Source organism: Apteryx rowi, unplaced genomic scaffold (genome assembly GCF_003343035.1).
Source record: "Apteryx rowi isolate R43461 unplaced genomic scaffold, aptRow1 scaffold_28, whole genome shotgun sequence".
In the NCBI taxonomy this organism is placed as follows: Eukaryota; Metazoa; Chordata; class Aves; order Apterygiformes; family Apterygidae; genus Apteryx; species Apteryx rowi.
This window is the reverse complement of record NW_020449196.1, coordinates 2162462-2181844: the sequence shown is the minus strand read 5'-3', so window position 1 is coordinate 2181844 and position 19383 is coordinate 2162462. Positions and strand designations below refer to the sequence as shown.

The 19383-nt window shown below is 36.0% G+C and overlaps 1 protein-coding gene across 8 annotated transcripts in view; it reads left to right on the top strand.

Moving 5' to 3' along the window:
• FTO (FTO, alpha-ketoglutarate dependent dioxygenase) overlaps positions 1-19383 on the top strand; it is a 270893-nt gene that overhangs the window by 107263 nt on the left and 144247 nt on the right. For all 8 annotated transcript variants that reach the window (XM_026068864.1, XM_026068857.1, XM_026068860.1 and 5 more), the window contains one exon: positions 13062-13186. In XM_026068864.1, the coding sequence (XP_025924649.1) occupies positions 13062-13186 (125 nt within the window). The remainder of the gene's footprint in view (positions 1-13061; positions 13187-19383) is intronic.

The following is a 19383-nucleotide window of genomic DNA, read 5'->3' as shown; positions in this document are numbered from 1 at the left end:
GTTTTGTTTTTGACCTGTGATACTTTTTTTTCTTTGCCTTTTTTTTTTTAACTGAGGCAATGAATTCACCTAAAATAATAAAAAATGAAGACTCTTTTTCCCTTTCTTAATAGTATGTATTCAAGAAGGTTGTATGCAATGGTTTCTCTGTGTGTGCTGAATATAAAAGTGCTGAATGAACAAGGCAAGGAGAGACTATTATCTCTAGAAGATGAACCAATAATACATGCTTATCAAAGCAGAACACTGTTCTGAATACTGCAAGTTGTAGTTTAGTAGAATTCATGCCTACAGCAATAATACTTTGTGGATTTTAAAATTGTATTAATCAAGATAAAAAATTGGTTTTTGTTTAGCAACTGGCATTTGAGATGAAAACAGGTAGAGTTTTCTGAGGTTAAAAATTATTGTGAAGTTAAATTTGTAATATTTGGTTGTTGTATTTTAAAATTGGTATGCCATGGCAATAACCTGCTTTCAAAAATGCTTATCGGAACATTATTTCTCCTAAAAATAATTGTTATGTTCTTAGGCTTTGTATGCAGAAATTTTGTCTTTTTATTTTCTTCCAATTCATCTAAACATTCTATGTTCTCTTTCATTGGTATTCTTATTTGTGTGTGTGTGTGTGTGTGTGTGTGTGTGTGTGTATGTATGTATATATATAAAAATAAACTTACTATATCTCATTACATCTCCGGTATAAGAATAACTGTTGATTTGACTAACCATAGAAATTTAAACAGGATGACATCTGCCAACCTCAAAAAACCCTTATTTAACACTCAGGAACGTACTTATATTTTGATATTAAAATGCTTTTATCTGTTAATAAACACTTAAGAAGTATTCTTCTGAAGCAGAAAAATCAAATGTATATCATTTTAAGACTGTAAATAAGTAATACAAGAAACATAAGTCTTAAAGAATTCCTTTTTCTTGACAACAGAATTGCTGATGATCATGAAAACAATAATAAAATCTCCTTAAAAGACAATCGATTTCCTACTGAAAATGTTTCAGCGTATTTTTTCCTAAATGATTCTAGAGTTATCCCTGAATTTGATTTGGTAGTTCATATATCAAAAATTACATAATAAGATCTTACATAAAAACAAAAAAAGGGAAAAAAGAAAAAAAATCAAATATTGAATAGAGAGCCCGGTTTCTGATGAAATGACATGTTCCTTTTTAAAAAGAGAAAAATTTATATACAGCACATGAACACTTTGGATTCTTGTCCACATAGATGATCTCTCTTCTGTGTGGACTCTGAATACTTTGATTTGCACTATAGCGTCATGCTAAAGCAGGATGTGGAGTGGATAGACTGTAATATTAAGTGGAGACTTAGCGCTGTGGTATAACTAGTTATGAGGTATCATTAAAGGTAGAAATTTTTGTATGAGAGAACACAGGTCAAACCCTCCTCCTCATACTGCTATTTTTTCATTGCTGTAGCAACACAGAAGACCAGAAAGCTTTCCTTTTTTTGTCTAGCTGAGAACACCTCCATGGTGGCACGTGCTCAGTATGTGTAGTTATTTCTGTTAGAGGATGCTTAGCCAGCATATGTTGATACATCCTTGACATTGCTTTAACTTTTACCAGTGGATTAACTGATCCTTCTCAAAGAGTGTAGAGGTGATTAGTCAGCCACCTTTGACCTCTCTCTTAAGTTGGACTTTGCAGCTGAACTTGAGAACCTGTATCTTATTTCTTGTGTCTAAGAAGCAAACATTAGTGAATGGTAACGTAGGAGCTGAATGAATAACAGAATATTCTATTTTCCAAATTGTATTGTCATAGTTTGAGCACATCATGACAATACATTTGTTACCACAAATGAATTCCCAGAATATTCAGCAAATGACTTTTAATTCAAAAAGTAATCGATGTGCATATATTCAGTGATCTGTTGTTCATTGTTTGTTTGTTTTCTTTGTTAGGCACATGAATCACATGACAAAGTTTATTTTCTGTGATTGGTTTATATGTCTTTTAGCAAAAATTGTCTGAATAATGATTTTTGATACACAGTAAAGTTTTCAAATACTTGGTCATTCAAACTTTAAATTCTTTCTCCAATGTTCATCTATAAATACCTGAATGTTCATGGAAAATGAATATGACAAAATCACAACATTTAGAACTTAGACTTCTAAATAAAAATATTTTTGGAAAAAGTTTCTTATGATTTATACACTTGTAGGTGACAGGAAGTAATTTTAAAATTTTCTGAACTGATTTATTTTTCCCCTAACCTATTTTCTTGTTCTTTTCTTGTGTGTACGTTAATTGTTGGGTTAATTGGTTGATAATCCTCCTTTTAAGAATGAACTAACCTTTTTTTCTCCTGACGAGATAAACTAATTACTGAAAGCTGTATTGCTCCCTTCCTAAGGGTGTGGAAGAGCAAAAGTCCTTCCCCAAAATCAAAACGAAGCAAAAACGAACCTATATGAGAAGGAGGTCTGGGAATATTAATGGAAGGGAAGTAGTCCTTTGATAGCATGGACTTATCAACATGTTGGTATTTATATAGCCATAACATTAGATCTCCCTGATGAAAGGGAAACATTGCCAGAATGCAGATCAAACGTCCAGGGAGCGCAGCATAGAGCCTTCTCTTTTATGGGGACATAACTCTATCAAAATAGCATAATCAATAATTGGCTATAGTTCCCATTAACAGGTTTATAAAGTGTAGGTTCTGCAGATGTATAGCATTCAGAAGAACAATAAATAGCAAGAAAAGTTGCTAAGTTCCTGGCATGATGAAGGTAATCTAGGAAACAGAGTGTAAAAACAGGATAACAACTGTGGGAAGTGACCTACCTTTGGAAGAGGTGGAGGGCGACCTGTGTGGGTGTTGTATTAATGCTTCACTTCTATGTTAGTGTACTGCAGTTAAGCAGGATCTGACAAAACTGTGACTGTGGGCGCACCATCTGTGTTGTGCCCAGATCTGTGGAAAAGAGTATATGAGCATACACGTCTAGGATTATACACAGTTTACTTTGGTTTTAATTTACTTTGATTTAGGAAGAGTGGGGTTGTTTTAGTAGTATTCTGAAAAAGAAGTGTAGGTTTCTGTTGAGCCTACAGGTTTGTAAACTCGATCAGAAATATTAATTGTAATGAAGGCTTGCCTTAGTTAGCATCTTAGAATGTACTTGGACTATTGAATTAATTTTGCAATTTTTTTTTCTTTTAAGTAAAAGATTTCTGTTGCCTATTTGTAGCGGTTAATAAGGTATTGACGTATTCACCTTAATCACTCATAATGGGAAATTAGTGTCCATATATAGCTGGCATATATACTATAAAGTTATATAGCTTCATGCTACAATAAGTCAAGACAAAGTGTGTAAAATTTTGTTCCTAAAAGTGCTCAGAGTACAGGAGAAGTAAAAATATGTACTTGCCTGCCCTCTCAGGAGAGATCTGTATTTTCTGTTAAGTACTGCATTAGAGATTGGAACTATACATATTTTGGGTGACTGTTAGATGAGAGTTAACTTAGTAAACTTCTCTGCATGTTCTCCTGTGTCAGGCCCCCATTTTTTAATTTGCTAACGTATTGCATTTGCCTGTGCACTTAAACTGCACACTCTCAACAGGTCTTCACCATTTGCATGGACTATAAAGTGCCTAGCACAATTTCAGATATAAAAATTTAGTCGTGTAATAAAACAAAATCATACGGGAAGATAGGCACTAAAATCGCTACCTGTTTTTCAAATGAGGAACAAGAATCATAGCTTGTGAAGTAGTGTATGGCCAAATGTCATTGTTCTGGTCAACCTCTTGCAATGACTGTTGTCTCTCTGTTTTGCTGCCTTCACAATGTCATATTCCCCATGCATTAAGTGAATATATATAATATATTAGGTTCTCTTTGCCTTAATTTCCTGAGATCTTCCCAGGCGCGTGTTCTGAATTCTTTTTCTGTTGTTTTTGCCATGATGGCTAGTATGTACTACTGCCCTTACATGGATAGGAATTTTAAATCTACATGAAGGTGTGCCGTGGTACCACTGGGGTAGTGAAGCTGTTACTTTAGCCAAATGTGCCAAAGCTTGGCTTCCGAAACAAGATGATGTGAGTTCTGGTTTCACAGGGATGTTCGCAGGCACTGCGCAGTTAGTATTGTAAGGATGATGAAAGCCTTGAATCCCTTACGCTATTCCAAGACATGATTCAGCTGTAGGTGGCTATCTTGCATATGTACTAAATTATTATTCTGCTATGGCATGTGTCTCAGACAAAGCATGCCCGCAGGCACTTTTGGGCATAAGTGGATTGCTCTTTCATTTGATCGTAGCTAGTAGCTTCTTCATTCTGTAGTGTTTAACCCATTGTGTAACTTAATTTTGTGTATTTTAAATTATTTCAATAAAACTAATGACACTCAAAATATACCCCAAATATTTGCACACCTGTATTTTTATCAGACGTTGTGCTAGAAAGTAATGTGTCTAAGACAATAAATGGGTTGATGGCAACAGGTAATAAATAGCTTCACTGATGTGAGAAAAATGGTGGTGGTGTTCTAGGCTTTGAGTGGCTACTGAATAGATATTAAGGTTATTCCTTTTCAAAGAAATCAGTAATATTACACTAGTTAAAAGATAGTCACAGTGAAAAATGCAATCATAAATTCAGATTCTAGCACTCACTGTGTTCTGATCCTTCTTCATAGTTTTATTTATTTCATGCAGTATATAACAAATGAGCAGTGGGAAAAATTTGGACCTGGATCCCAGTTTGTATTTTGAGTGCCACAAAGAGTGGAGATGTATAGTTTGGAGATTTTGATACAAGTCTGCATCTGTAAATATTCTGAGAGGCTTGTAAGTCACCTACCATACTAGGGCTTGAGTATAAATTAGATCAGACAAAAGACCCTTGCTGACATGTAGAATTATTACAATTTCAAATAATAATTTCATTATTTCAATTAATTCAAACTAGCATTCATTTCAACCAGTGTTCCTTTCGGTGTTTGCTTCCCATTGTGAGATGACTGTACTACCAACTTCTGTCTTTGAAGCCCATAATTTTTGCCTTGTTTTTCCCTTAAGTCCTGCATAATATCTGATGATGTTAATTTTGGCATGCTTAAAAAAAAATAAAAATACTTCCAGAGTTCTCTTTAAATTCTTTTTCAACATGTAAGGTTCTTTATTGTATGACTCTTCAGTGCTTATTAGAAATGGAGCTTACTTGTTGATGATGAAGGCTCTGTCCACTTGCGGAGTTAACTGGTGCAGGTTGTACAAGGCGTGATTCAGTATCACAGAACGTAAGCTGTCCAGAGCGCACATTAGTGAAGCGAGTCTTGCATTGCATCTTAGCTCAACTGATTTCAACAACAGTAAATAAGCACTGAAGCATATACTGCTGTGCAGTGCTGCAGAACTTAAGTGTTCACCGTAACTACTGTTTGCATGTGACCAAAATGGGAAAAGGGAGGTGTATACAATGGAGTGAATTATAACAAAGAGCACTTTCTGCTTCAGTTCTTGTTCAGAAAACATATGTTCAGCCATGCAGGCAACAGTTGGGGTAAAGACACACTGTAGGTTTGGAAACAAAAGGCATGTTCTTTTCTTGCATTCACAATGTTTTCAAACATATTCACTTGTTAGGGACTAGCCTGTCAGCTGGATCTTCTTGCAAGTGTGATTTCTTTTTCCCGACTCCTTTCAAAAGCTTTTTCCCCACAATGTTTCACACTTCATATAATCCACTATGCATGGCAGGCCTGCTTCAGTCTTTGTGCTATTGATGTTTCAGAGGGCCATGCTCGGGGAGAATGTGGCTAAAGGGTAACCTTTCGCTCACCCATACATCTAAAGGTGCTAAGCCACTCTCATTCCAAACATCTTGAGTGGTTCAGTTGCTCTTTCTTGATGGGGGGGGGTTATACGTCACCTTTAGAACCTTGCTGAACTGATTAGTGCAGCAAAAGTATTTTTTTTAAAGTGTTGAACTTTATACACTTTTTTTTATTGGCAACTGAGTACTGACAGTCTTTCAGAGACCTATTATAATTGTGTTGAATCATCCAATTAAAAACAATGTTTTTTCTCCACTGGAAATTCATTCAGTTTTGACATGCCAGAATAATCTAAAATAACTTGGTCATTACTTTTGGATTCCTTTTCCTAAATATATGGTTGGAGGTTCTAGTGTAGGTACAGTTATATAGGTATAAAAGTAATGGTTATTTCCTTTCTTATGTAGGAATAAGCTCTAACTATTTATCACATTTAAACTCACGCAGCTAGAAAATATACTGCTTAACTCCATGGTATAGTTAAACAGTACAACTTTCTAATGTAGACAAGACCTTAAGTTTCTTTGAAAATATCTATCTACTCTCTGTAGGTTTTTCTAGGTCAAACTACTCATCTATCAAGTCAGGTATTCATCCTTTGTTGTCAGCAGTGAATACCTCAAAGAGAGGCAGAGCTCCCTACATTTTAATGCATTTAGACTCATTGTATTTAGAGCTTAAGCATATGTCTAACTTTAAGCATTCTGCTCTGTAATTGGGTTCCCTGTGTGCTTAATTTAGATGTGCTGAAACACTTTAGCTAATTGTGTGCTACTGAATGTAATGGTGGGGGAGAATCCTTAATCTTTGTGACAGTGGTTTCATAACAGAAGCTTGAGACTCTGTTCCTTTTACCGTGCAAAAGTACAAATATTATATATCTTAAAATTGTCCAGATCTTTTCCCTCTTTTTTTTTAATATATAATGTTTTTATCTCATTTAGTATTTTCCCTCACTTGATTTTTCTCATCTTGGAACATGCCAGTATTTTCCCTAGAAGTAAAAAAGGGAGAACGGTTATGGAGTTTCGTGTTGGCTTGTGGATTATTCATGTATCCTGTTGAAGTGTTGAAAGTGTTAGCTGAATTCAGGAGCCTGGGAAATTACCACTGAGGAACATCCAATGATCAGGATTTCCCACAGAAGACTTTTCAGAGCATGAGGATGACTTGGACAACTAGAAAATCCACAGACAAGAAAGCTCTGTGTAAATATTTTCTACTTGAAGGTGCCAACAAATACATCCTTGCCAACATATGTCAAAACTGCCAAAAGATCTGTGAGGTTGGGGATTAACTTCTTAGCAGTCATTTTAAGAGCCTTGAAAGGGAGACATTATTTAAACATTTTTCTCTGACTGAATATGACTGAAAAGATGTTAACGGTAGATAAAACTAATATAGAGTAGTTAATGATACTGACATGCATTCCAAGTCTGCACCTTTTTCTTGAGCTCTGTCAGACATCCTTGAGAATACTACAACTTTAAAATAAATTGGCCTTCTTTCTCAAATGAAATTTGATGATTTGTCTCCAGTCTGATAGAAGAAAGCACATGCTAGTATATTGCTTTCTTTCAGACTTTTTTTTTATAGGCTCTTTAAAGGTAAATTATGTTTTAGATGTTGTAGTGACTTCTCTGACTCTTAGGAAGAAAACAGTTAATAATAATTTCTTTTTTTTCAGCTCCCATGAGCTTGCCTTCATTGTACAGTTTGCATATAACAGCTAGTAGGAGTAGAATGTAGTGAACCTTAAAACAAATCTATTAGGATCACCATGGCAAGAAACTTGGAAAATGGCAGGAAAAACGAACAATGATTTTGTAAACCCTCCAAAGGTCAGAAAAAGGCTTTCAGTAAGTATGCAGAGGCTAGAAATCAAATCCCATTTCCTATCATAAGAAACCAGTTGTTTTAGCAGCAGTGGTTAATGTACTGTACGTGAAAGATTTAAGACTAGTTGGAAAGCTTTGCTTCTGTTTTATTAGGCTGCTATTGAAAAGCCAACAGCATAACTTCAACTAGGTGCTTTGAGATTTCTTAATGGGCTGTCAAGGGCAAGACACCAGGTCTGTGCTATACTAGCTCTTTCCTGTACATTAAAACAACAGGGGCCAAATGATCATATACAGAAGTATGAATTACTTGATGCTTTCTCTGTTCCATATGGTCAGCCATGTCTTTGGCAATTAATCATGTACAGAATCAGTTGAGTGCTCTCTGAAGCATTGAAGTCAACATTTAGTTGTACCTGTGCCAGTGGGGGCAGTGGGGGTTGCAGGCGTAAAATAGCAGGATGAAGAGCTGCTGGCGCCGAAGTCAGAGCAGCTGGCTTCTATAAACAACACTTTTTTCCTCTTTAACTTTTTTTTTCTTTGCTTTCTTTGACAAACATGAGCCATTTTTCAATATCATCCAAAACATGAGAGTTGCTGAGTGAAACTTTGATATCTGGCATAGTGGATTAATAAACAAAAGGCGGAGAGCTGAGTTTAATGTGCCCAAATTGTTGGGTGATAACATAAAACATACTGGCTGCTTGCATCATATCAATGAAAATGGGTGCATTTACTCATATTTTAAATAAAAATTAAAAAAGTAAAGAAGAAAAGAGGGGTGGTTTGTAATCAATTACTAGCTTTTTTTATTGCATAGAAATTATGACATGTTAAATTAACATGGCTTAACAGATTTTAGGGCGTTTTTTCTCTAAAAGACACACTTCTAGTTGTACAGACTTTCATCGGAATACTTTTTGCACTAATAGCAAAATGAAATCACAAAAATAGCAAGGAAAGATACAGAAAGGCGTTAACATTTTTAAGTCCTGCTTACAGATTTTAAAACCTGCTTTTTTCCTTCCTGTATTAGTTACTGATTATTGAGCGTCATCTGCTATGCTGAAGTAGAAGAGATTAGTAAAGACTCAGAAGTTTATCCTATTTAAACTGATGGTGAGGAAATTAAATCTTAACTCAGAGTAAAAATCTCATTTGTTGACCCAATAAAGTGGGACCAAGAGGCAAACTGTCCCAAGTGCCACTTTAGTTCAGACTGAAAGGCTAATTTGTTTGACAGAATATTAGGCTTCATGTCTCCAGTTGTACAATGTTTCTAGTCTTAAGTCTACTTCCTTGAAAGGTCTGTATTGAAGGAAGTAAAATGTAGCCATAATGTGACCGCTTGTATCTTGACTGAATGTATCCTAGGTAAATACCAAGACATGGTTATAAGAGTTCCCATTCAGTGCCATGTCACTGATTTATTTTGTTAGTGGGAAGGAGAAAAATACTACATTGCTCTCTCAAAATCTTATCTTACTACCTCCCTTTGTTGCACAATGAAAGAAGATGCTCTGATGGCTGTTGCCTGCTATGTCAGCAGAACACTGGATCTAGTTCTGCCATTTTACCAGGAGCAAGGTAAAGGATATAATTTGCTCAACACAATCTTTAACACGGAAGGCCAGATTGGCAACTGGTATAAATCTGCATATATAGCTTTGGCTATTTTGAGAGATGGGGTATGTGTTTGTTTTAAGACCATGCCATTTGGGTTTTGCAAAGGAAATGCCCTAAATACATTCATAAATTTGTAAGGAAAAATGGGGAAGATTTGCTGAAAATATTAACCGTTCTATTCTTTAAAGAGACATGCTGGGCAATAAGACAAGAAGTCACTTCCCCCTAGTGATAGGCAGTTTGTGTAATCTCTTTGCTTAGGTTGTCCAGGATATGTTTTTGCCAGCTCAGGAAGCAGAAGAAAGAGAGTTTCAGCAATTTGTAAACATTACCACCCTCAAGAATCTCTGCTAACACAGGGATGAGATAAGACAGGCTGTGGGGCTGGTTACATTGTTTGTTTATTCTACTGTCCTGTGGTCCCAAGTGTGTTGAAAAACACTGAGTCAGTGTTGAGTCCAGTTTAAAAATCTGAAAGCTTCACTCAGCATTGGGCAAAAGGGGCCTCTGTAGACAATTATCTGTCATTAAGGAACATTAAAAGAATTGAGACACAGGGTCAGATTTTCTTTGATGGGATGTGCAACTATAGTGATGTTCAAAAGAAGGTCATTCCTGCCCTTTAGAGCAGAGGTGGTATTGGTTGGATTTCTGATGGATTTTTATCAGTGTTGATGTGAGGAAATGGCTTTCCCAGCTGATAACATCTTTGACCAAGTTTCTTGAACCCTTGACCTTTATCAGTCAAAGTATATATTGAATCCTCTTGTTAAAAATAAATCCCAAAACAAGTTACATGGAAAAAAAATCTTACAAAGGAAGGTGTTTTATAATATTATTTTGCCCAGAATACTGCTTTATGTTTTACAATTTGGGAATTTTTATTGAGACAATAAGAATAGCCAGTTATTAAGAAATACCTCTGTAAAAGCTGCATATCAAGTCCTGCACTCGCATTCCAGGTAACCTTACTGCCCTCAGCACTCTTAGGAAGGGAGTAAATCAGTTAAATTGCTATGTATTGTTGTTGTGCGTTGCTTAATAGTACTATTTCACCCTCAAGGTAGCTGCGATTGTGCTCAGAGGGCTCAGTAAGAAGGCATTTATGATCTCAGTGTCAAACTATGAGTCTGACTAGAACTATGTACATCCCACATAAATGAAAGGCATTAACAGAAGTCTGGGGCAATATAATTATGTTAAATTTCCAGAAATAAGATGAAGCTGTAGGTTATGGGTAGACAGTAGACTGGAGTACCAAGGCTGTAACTTGACCAGACCATCAGAATTCATACAAAAGCACTATGCATTTGTGAATATTTGGAGAAGTGGTCACTCATCTCTTCTGAGTGATAACTCTCCCACCTTTGACATGTTTGATAGTTCATCACATCCTTTTTTCATCAAATTTTAACTGGAAATTCCTTAGGGACTACCAGCTCTCCATGGTTTTTACTTTGGGAATCACCTATTTAGGGGACCTTGATTTTTGTTGCCTGCAAATAATTATACTTCCAGCTTTATGGTGCATAGCGTCATGAAACTGTGGCTTTTCTACAGTCTTGGAGAAAAGTAGACTTGTACACCATCACTAGCTTTACCATTTCCTGAGGAATTTCCCACCCTGTTGTGATTCATAAGGCCACACAAGAATTCCAAATGGGAAATGCTGTGCTGTGACCTGGTAGTATGTCTGATCATGCTATAATACAGAGATAACCTCCACCTGCAGTGCTGTGTCAGAAGTCTTACACACAGTAATATAAAAGTTTCAGCCTGAATAGGTATATTTAATCTGAAAGACAAAGAATGCTAATTTTTATCTATTGAAGAATGTCCTTCTCTTCTTCTCGTGCTGGTATGGTCTTAACGCCTTAAAGTCCTCTGTCAGATTCTGCTTTGAACTGCGCAGTTGCTAGAAGCGAGCCTTAGATCAGGATTGTTGAAATTGGCAGATACTAGAGCTTGTGGAAAAGATGTAGGTCAATGCGAGGGAAACCTATGTCAAGGAATCCTTATCTGAAAATGCTCTCTGACTTTTTGTTTGCTTTCTAATGTCAGAGCAGGGTCAAGAATGTGATCCTTACAGTTAGAATTTGGGGGGGGGGGGTTGTTTTCACAAAAACCTGGCCTTTTTGATAGGAGGAGTAGTTCACTAAGATGGGGTAATGTGTTTTGGTAGAACTGATATAGTTGGGAAAAAAAGGATACTTTCTGGGTGTTGTCACTTGATATTGGTATAATAAAAGTATTTTCTCTCTCTATGGACCTCATGCTTTTCTCTTGGAACCATCACGGTGGTAACAATGCTGCTGCTACTTTACGTACTTTAGAAAGTATATAATCAGAGTATTATTCTTTCTAGTGGAAAAAAACTGTTAGACCAAGGATAGATTTTCTGTTTTCACAAACTAAAGGTAATAGCAACCACCTATCTCACAGAATCCCCAGAGGAATTTTAGTGTGTGTACATTTGGGCAGGGCAGAACATAAAGTATACTCTGATGTTTAGGAGGAAGCTATATGCTCTACCTTTTTGTCATGTTATTCCCATGAGAGAGGCCATGCTGCTGGTAGCAGTTGCAGTTATTAGGCTTTGGTTATACTTGAGTTGTGTTTTCAAGCTCCTTTCCAGAATTGTTTGGGTTAGAAACCTATTTTTAGACTCCTTTATGGGAAAAAACAGGCTTGTGCAAGTAGTCTGTCCATTCAGTCATCCTTCCCCCAAAAGCATTTAGATACTTTGGTCTGTTTGCATATCTGACAGAAGGTTGGAATATCGAAGGTAATCAAGTGAAAATCAGTGGCTGGTTAAGAAAGGAGAAGCAAATAAATTATCCCCACTGAAGGAAGAGTCTGCAGCCTGAACTCCAGTTGTCTGTTGTGGCTGGACTGCTGCACATCCAGTCAGCAGATGTACACACTGGTCAGCATACATGGTGTTAGAAACGAGCATCAGCATGTGCTGTTTCCTACCAGTCCAGAGATGGTAGTCATGGGGAGGTGCTGGGAAAAGAAGAGAAGGAAACTGTGGGGGAGTTAGTAGTAGAAGGCAAAGGTGGAGGAGGGGAATTGGAGTTGCCTTTCTGGGTGGGTGAAGGACACAGATCTGCAGTTTCACTGGTTCTCCTGTTGATGCAATATCTGGAAAGGCCAGTGTCTTTTGGTCTGCAGACATGGAGTGAGATCTTACTCCAAAACTGACTAAATCCATTCATTGCATAAGTATCTTTCAGTAATTTATGATTTATTCCATAAATGAAAAGCTACTTCTTTACTTGAAGTTTTTTATTATTTCATGGTAAAGAGAACATGGGGATATCATTAGAAATTCCTTTCAGAAGATACAGTACAAATGGGAATTTTCTTCATTAGCCCCAGCAAGGATTAAAGGGAAGGGGAAAATCCCCCAAACAAATGCTGTATTAAGAGAAAGACTTCTGATACTATTTAACACAAGAAAACATTAAAAAAAAAGTCTTGAGAAAATGAGAGCTAGAATGCACAATGTCTTGTTGTGTTACTTAAGGCAACAAGATTTTAAGACTTACTGTATGTGCCATGTACATTGATTAAATACCAAATATATGGTGGCCATTTTGACCATCATTTACCGTATTGATTTGTCAGCAGTGAAACTGTAATAAAAAAGCCATTGATTTACTGTCTTTATTTGCTTATGGGCATTTTATTAATTTTATACATTGTTTCGTATTTCTGGATTATAATTTTCATGCTTTTTTTCTTTTAAGACAAGCCTGGTTCTCTGTGAAGTTGGAAAAGAAGATCAAACTGTGGAACAAAGGAATGAAACCATCAGTTGCCTCTTGCTAGTTCTTATTGAACGACAAAAGCTACGTAAAGAATGGACAGCAAGGTGAGAAATTTCGGAAAAATAATGTGATTCTGAAATGAGAAACAAGCATATCAAATATGCTTCTATAGCACTTCAGGGGTGGGGGGAAGAAAGCAGCTTGATATTAAAAAAAAAAAAAAAAATTACTGTTCTGTTAGCATTTTTCTTTGAATTGAATAGCCAAATGTTCTATTTCTGAGTGCAAACTATTGATAATAGCTTGATAGGCAGCATACCCAACTGAAGATTGCTATCACTTTAGAAGCCCTAAGGTTTTCCTTATATTGCTGACAATATCACCAATACTCCTTGCTGGCATGGATATGGTAGATGTGCTTTTGTCTTTCTTGCTTGCTGTGTATTGATTCTGATCATCCTGGCATTTTCTCATGGTGTCTTACTGGTATTAACCAGATTGTGTTGGGTGAGATCAGCATGAATGTACTTACTGCTAGAATTCAGATCATATGACTATTTTATTCTACTTGAGTTCTTAAATTGAATGTATTACTATGGTGTAAAAAGCAGGGGATGTTGCTAACAATTCTAAAAAGTTGTGTATGTTTTTATTTGACAAAGTTTATTTTACTGGAAGGTAGTCAGATGAATGCATTTCATAAACAACAGGTGTGTCATATTTATAGTTCTTTCAGATATGTGTGAATTCAAAAGAGAGAATTTCCACTATATGCCATCTTGTGTTCTTCTTGCAGCTTCCTTCCTCTGTTTAGCTGCTGAGGGAGTCAATCTCACCTTTTTTTCACATCTACTTCTAAAACCTATAGATTATACATTTCACAGTCTCCTATTTTACATGATATTTGTGCGTTATTTCTGATATCTGATTACACAAATGAAAAGATCTAACAGTCTGTCAAACTTTTACTCCAAATGTACAGCATCCTTTGAAGCCAGCAGAAGTCCTGTGCTTGCAGTTAAATGCAGTTCTTGGCCCAATGTATATTTTTAATGAGACTGTTAATCAATAGTAGTGCTTAATTAGCATGATTTTTATCTGCCCTAGCTGTGCCTGTTAAGTGAGTTCTCTTGTATTTTTAATATATAGCTTTGTAAAGTTCCTGAAGATTCTCTGAGATTGACTTTAAGATGCCAATTGTAGCTATTGGGTTGGACACTTGATTGGGTTTGCTATTCTCAATGATTATGGTGAATGGAGCTGAAACAAATTAGAAACTTTAGAAATTAAACCCTAGTACATAGTACCAATTATTATTACAAATTAAGGGCCTTCTTTAATAAGCCTGCTTTCTGATGGATATGGGATGCTCATTTGTATACTGATCAGTTAAGAGCTCAGAGTGGAAAATAACTCAGCCAGGTGGGTCTGTAATGTTCTTCAGATTATCATGTGGTTTTAGAGTGTTCCTTTTAAGGAATTTAAGGGATTTTTATTGTGTTTTTTTTTTCTTCCATGTTCCATTGCTGTACTTACTAAATAATGCAAATGATTTGACTATATTGGAAACTGGGTGGATTGCATGAGGGTTTTTCATGGGACACATACTTCTTTTGTGAATCAGAATAGAAGGCTTTCTAGAGAGAGGAGATGGCTAAACAGTTGTAATGAATGGAATATCTTTTCAGAATTTTAGTTTAACAGTAATTTTCTAATATACCAAATCATCAGGAATCATGACAAAAAAGACCTGTTTAAAAGTAATCTTGTTACAGTGTTTCTGGCCTCTGCTTACTATTCACAGTTTAATCAGAAGCTGGAGCCAATGCTGCAGTTGTAGACATAGTCTAGTCTCTGGCACAAAATGCTGAAGTCCTTGCGTGGGGGCGGGAGAGGCTTAGACGCAGACAAAGTGCAGGCCCCCTTAAAACTAAACACCTGAAAGAAAATTTCAAGAGCACTGTGCCTTGAAAGCTCTGAAAGAAAGCGTCCTTTGAGTATTAAATATCCGTAATGCTTTTTCTTTCCATTTGATGTTTCCCATCCCAGTGACCTATCTGGGAGTCTCATCCATATGATCTGCATAAACAGGCTGTTACCATGCACCTCACTTTACCTCATCAAAGCTTCAGCTAGATGTCTGGAATGAAGCACTGACTGTGGTAGCCGTCAAGCATACGGTGGTGAAAGTTATAAAACGTTGGCCGTGGTACTAGCAGGGCTGCCCATGTTTTAGAGATCAGCCTATTGTGTACTTTGGAATTACATGAGAAAAATGTGCTTGGACAGGAAATAATTAGCACTTGTCAAAGGGCAGGCAATAGGTTACAGTATTTTACTTTCAACAGGCTATCAGGGGATCAGCTAGATTAGATAATAGAATTTTTTTCCTCTGGAAGTTAAATACAGATGACTCTAATTACCTTACACTGTGCATTAGAGAGCACATTATGAACAGTACAACTTCAAGAAATTTAGGTCAACTAAGGGAGAGCAGCTGGCAAAAACTTTACTCTGCACTTAAGTCTTCACAGAGCTATGTAGCCATTGTGTTGTTTCTTGGGTTTCACTTGCTTCATTGGCACCTTAAATAAAAAAAAAWAATAATAATAATAAATAAATGGTGGGAGCTGCTAATACAAACTGACTGAACTCATAAATTCAGCCTTTCTCAGAGAAAGGTATCCAAACTTTTTTGATGTATCTATCTGTCTGCTTGGGTAAAGCATGTCTCCGAATGGTTTGCTTTAAGTTGTACCAGTGTTTCTGCATATTAATCTACTGAAATTACTATAATTTTATTTATCTCAGCTCCATAGTCCAAAACACATGGTTGTGCACTTAGTGTTATGGCTTGCCATTTCAAACACTTGTGACTCGAAGAAGTCGTCAGTGTCTTAAGTATCTGAGCAGGTCTTTTAGGGATTCAAGTTGTTCTGTACTTCAGGTAGGACTTGGTGAATGTCCTGTAAGTGTTAAAAGAAACAGTCCAGAGTTTCTAAAGCCTCAGATTTGTTTATACTGCATGATCGTGTCTGATGGGCAGGTTGTTATAGCTGTTAAAGAGGTGCTCTAGCCCTTTGAACTGACCCCTTCTTGACCTCTGCCTATAAAAGGTCAGTGTTCAGCTTATAAAGTAAGGGGAACCTTAGCTTCTACTGTAGCAAACAGAGGGTAAAGAGAACAGCTGTGAAGTTTGGACTGACCATGCAAACTGGAGTAGACTTTTTAGGGTCACTGTATGATAATGAAAATTGTTACCAAATTATATGGAAATTTAACAGCAATAGTGGGAAAGAGAGGGTGGAGTCCAATGCATTGGGTTTGATAAATGAAGTGTGAAGTTACCCATCTGGCTCTAGACAGCCCTCTTTTTCTCTACGAAAGGGAAACGTTTAAGAATAACCATGGTACATCTAGAATCAATGACCCATACAGAAGGCTGGAATAGATCAAGATTTAATGGTGACTGTGGAAGAAATTATCATTTGAAAAGTGAGACAGAGGATGAAAAAGTACAGTTTAATATCTGCACCTGATTCATTTTCAAAAAAGATCATAATATTTTTTAGCCCACTAATGATGCTATTGACATTTTTCATTATACTTTCTTTAAATGTAACCAAAAAAGTTATTTTATCATGCAGTAACAGTTTGGAGAAAAGAGTGCTTGAATTTTAAGAGAGAATTTTGTGCTTTCCTTGGCCTGTAAATGCACAGCAGAACTCGACAGTATAGTTCAATAAAAATTGTATATCTCATTCCTCCTCTTAATGGAATTTGTATCATATTATAATAATATTTTCTTTAAGGTTTGTTAAGTTTTAGTTGTTTTTGCTATATTTTTCATATAAATACATTTCCTGCCAAACTAATTTGTCATCAAGAAATCAATGATCGAAGATTTTAAAAGTTAATGTATAATTACATTGAAATTATTAACTACTAGTAAAAAAAAAAAAAAAAGTGAATCCATTATTATAATAAATCTTTTTCATGCAAATATTTTATTAGCCTAAAATATAGTTGTTAGGAAGCAGATTCTGGTGTCTATTAGGCTATTTCCCTGAGTGAAATTTGCAGTGACGCTACTTCTCTTAAAGAAAATTCAGTCAGGTATTGCGAAGTGTAAAGTTTTGGAGAGAGACATAATGAAATAACAAGCTTATTGATAGGAAAAATAAAATTATGTATGATGGTTGTGTTTTCTTAGTGCTACTTAGTAAAATTCTGAAATCTTTATAACAGAGTTCTCTCTAAGCTCTTATGGAATGACAAGTTAACATAGTGAAAACAGAATAAAGATTCGATAAATAATTTGGACCAGAGTAAACACAGAATTCTTCTGAGACGAGATATTCGTATGAGATAAACAGCAGAAAAATGTTAATTGATTATATCTTTTAAGAATCAATAGCTTAAATCTGTGGCTTGTTGGAATAACACAATGAGAAAATCTATTTTATGAGGCCATTACTACAACCAATAACATTTGGTAGATCAGATCATTGTGTACTTCTAGAGTTGGTATATTCTTCCATCTTTGCCTAACCCCTCAAAAAAGAACCTCTTACAAATAGTATGAGCATCTGTTTTAAAGTCAATCTGCAGCCATAATTCTTAAGCTTTTTCTGGTCACCATACTTGCCTTTGTCCAACCCCTTCTTAGAAATAATTTAGATCACACGATTTTGACGTACAAACATAAAGGTATGTGTTTTTTCCAGATGCGAGAAAGGCTCATCTTACTATTAAGATGGCCCTACTTCTCAGTAGCGATATCTGGATTTTTACTTGGATATTTTGCATGCAACTTCAAATTATAATACCTTATTGCAGTCTATTTTTTGTAAGTGCATACTGTGACAATTGAGTCCTAACCTATTGTAGAGCTTCTAGGTTCAATAATAATAACAATAAAGAATATGAGAGTGTAATCCTAAGAATAACATGCATGTGAAATGGGACACAAACATGAGTATTTTGAAATATTTTGTTATTTTCTGTTTTGAAGAAAATGCTAAACTTTTTCTGTGCCCTACCTCTTTATACATTAGAATTTTAGGTCTTGTGTAAGAAGGTAAGTGAGGTAGATTTTACCCTGTTAGCTCCAGTAGGTGGTGTTGATGTAAAGAAGGGACATATTCTCTTCCATTACAGAAAGAAGGTCCACAGATTAAGAATTTAGCATGGACTTTGGGAAAATTGGAGTAATTTTTTTCTTCTGTCACAGACTTTGTTTATCTTTGGGGTGGTCACTAAATGCCATATTTTAAATGAAATATGGTAATACTGGTTCAAGTACTGGTTACAAACGCTGTGGGTTTTTTCAGCTCTTAGCAGGTGTTGCTCTACATCTTAAGGTATCTGAATTGTTTTAAAATGTAACCAGTTTTATCTCTGACTGTTCTCATTTGTGAGACCAGGATAATGCTGCTTTATGTCACAGGACTGTCAAGAGGATAAATAAATGAAAAATTGTGAACTCTTCAGAAACTGCTGTAATGGGAGGTACACTAGCTCCAAAGATTAGACAGACAGATCATGGGTATTAAGCAAAGTCTGATGGATAATGGCGGGGGGAGATATTTAGGTTATTTATAAATTTTTGGTTCTTTTTATGTAACGTTAGGAGGACAGATTTTTTTTCTTATTGAGGAATCCAGCATCCGTGCTTCTAAAATTAGTAATTGGTACACACGGCTGTGTGATCACCAGTGGGATCTTTTATAAGTCATCCTCTCTAGACACTGTGTGCGTCAGCCGGAACTGATACTCAGTAAGTTAGCAATAATCATAAACAAAAACAAGTTTGGATTCACTATTTTGGAAATCATAGCAAAAAAATCCAGACTATTAGATTTGGATGTCTTGATATTCATATCTTGTGTGTTTCTTTAGAAGAAGAAAATGAAACTATTAAGCACCCATTATGGAACCTAAAACAGTTTTTCAGGAAGTATATGTACATTGCGACATAGATGTTGTCACTGAATACTGTATGTAAATCAGGAGAATTCTTTCAAGCAGGGTGAAAAAACAACCTTGCAGCTTTTGAATGAATGTAGAAAACTCTGAGACTTCAATGAAGTTGTCAGGTCTCCTGCTGTAGTTATGCTTAGATGTCAGCTGCCTCGATTGACCTTTGACTTTTCTCCAATGGTTATTACCAGGCTGCTTTTGCTTCTTGTGACCCTTCCTGTTTTCTGCCTCTGTCTTTCACCTGTGTTTCTTGTATTGAGGAGTCTCTGAAGCAGCCAAGCTTGGGATCAGTAAGTACAAGTACTCTCCAGAACAATGG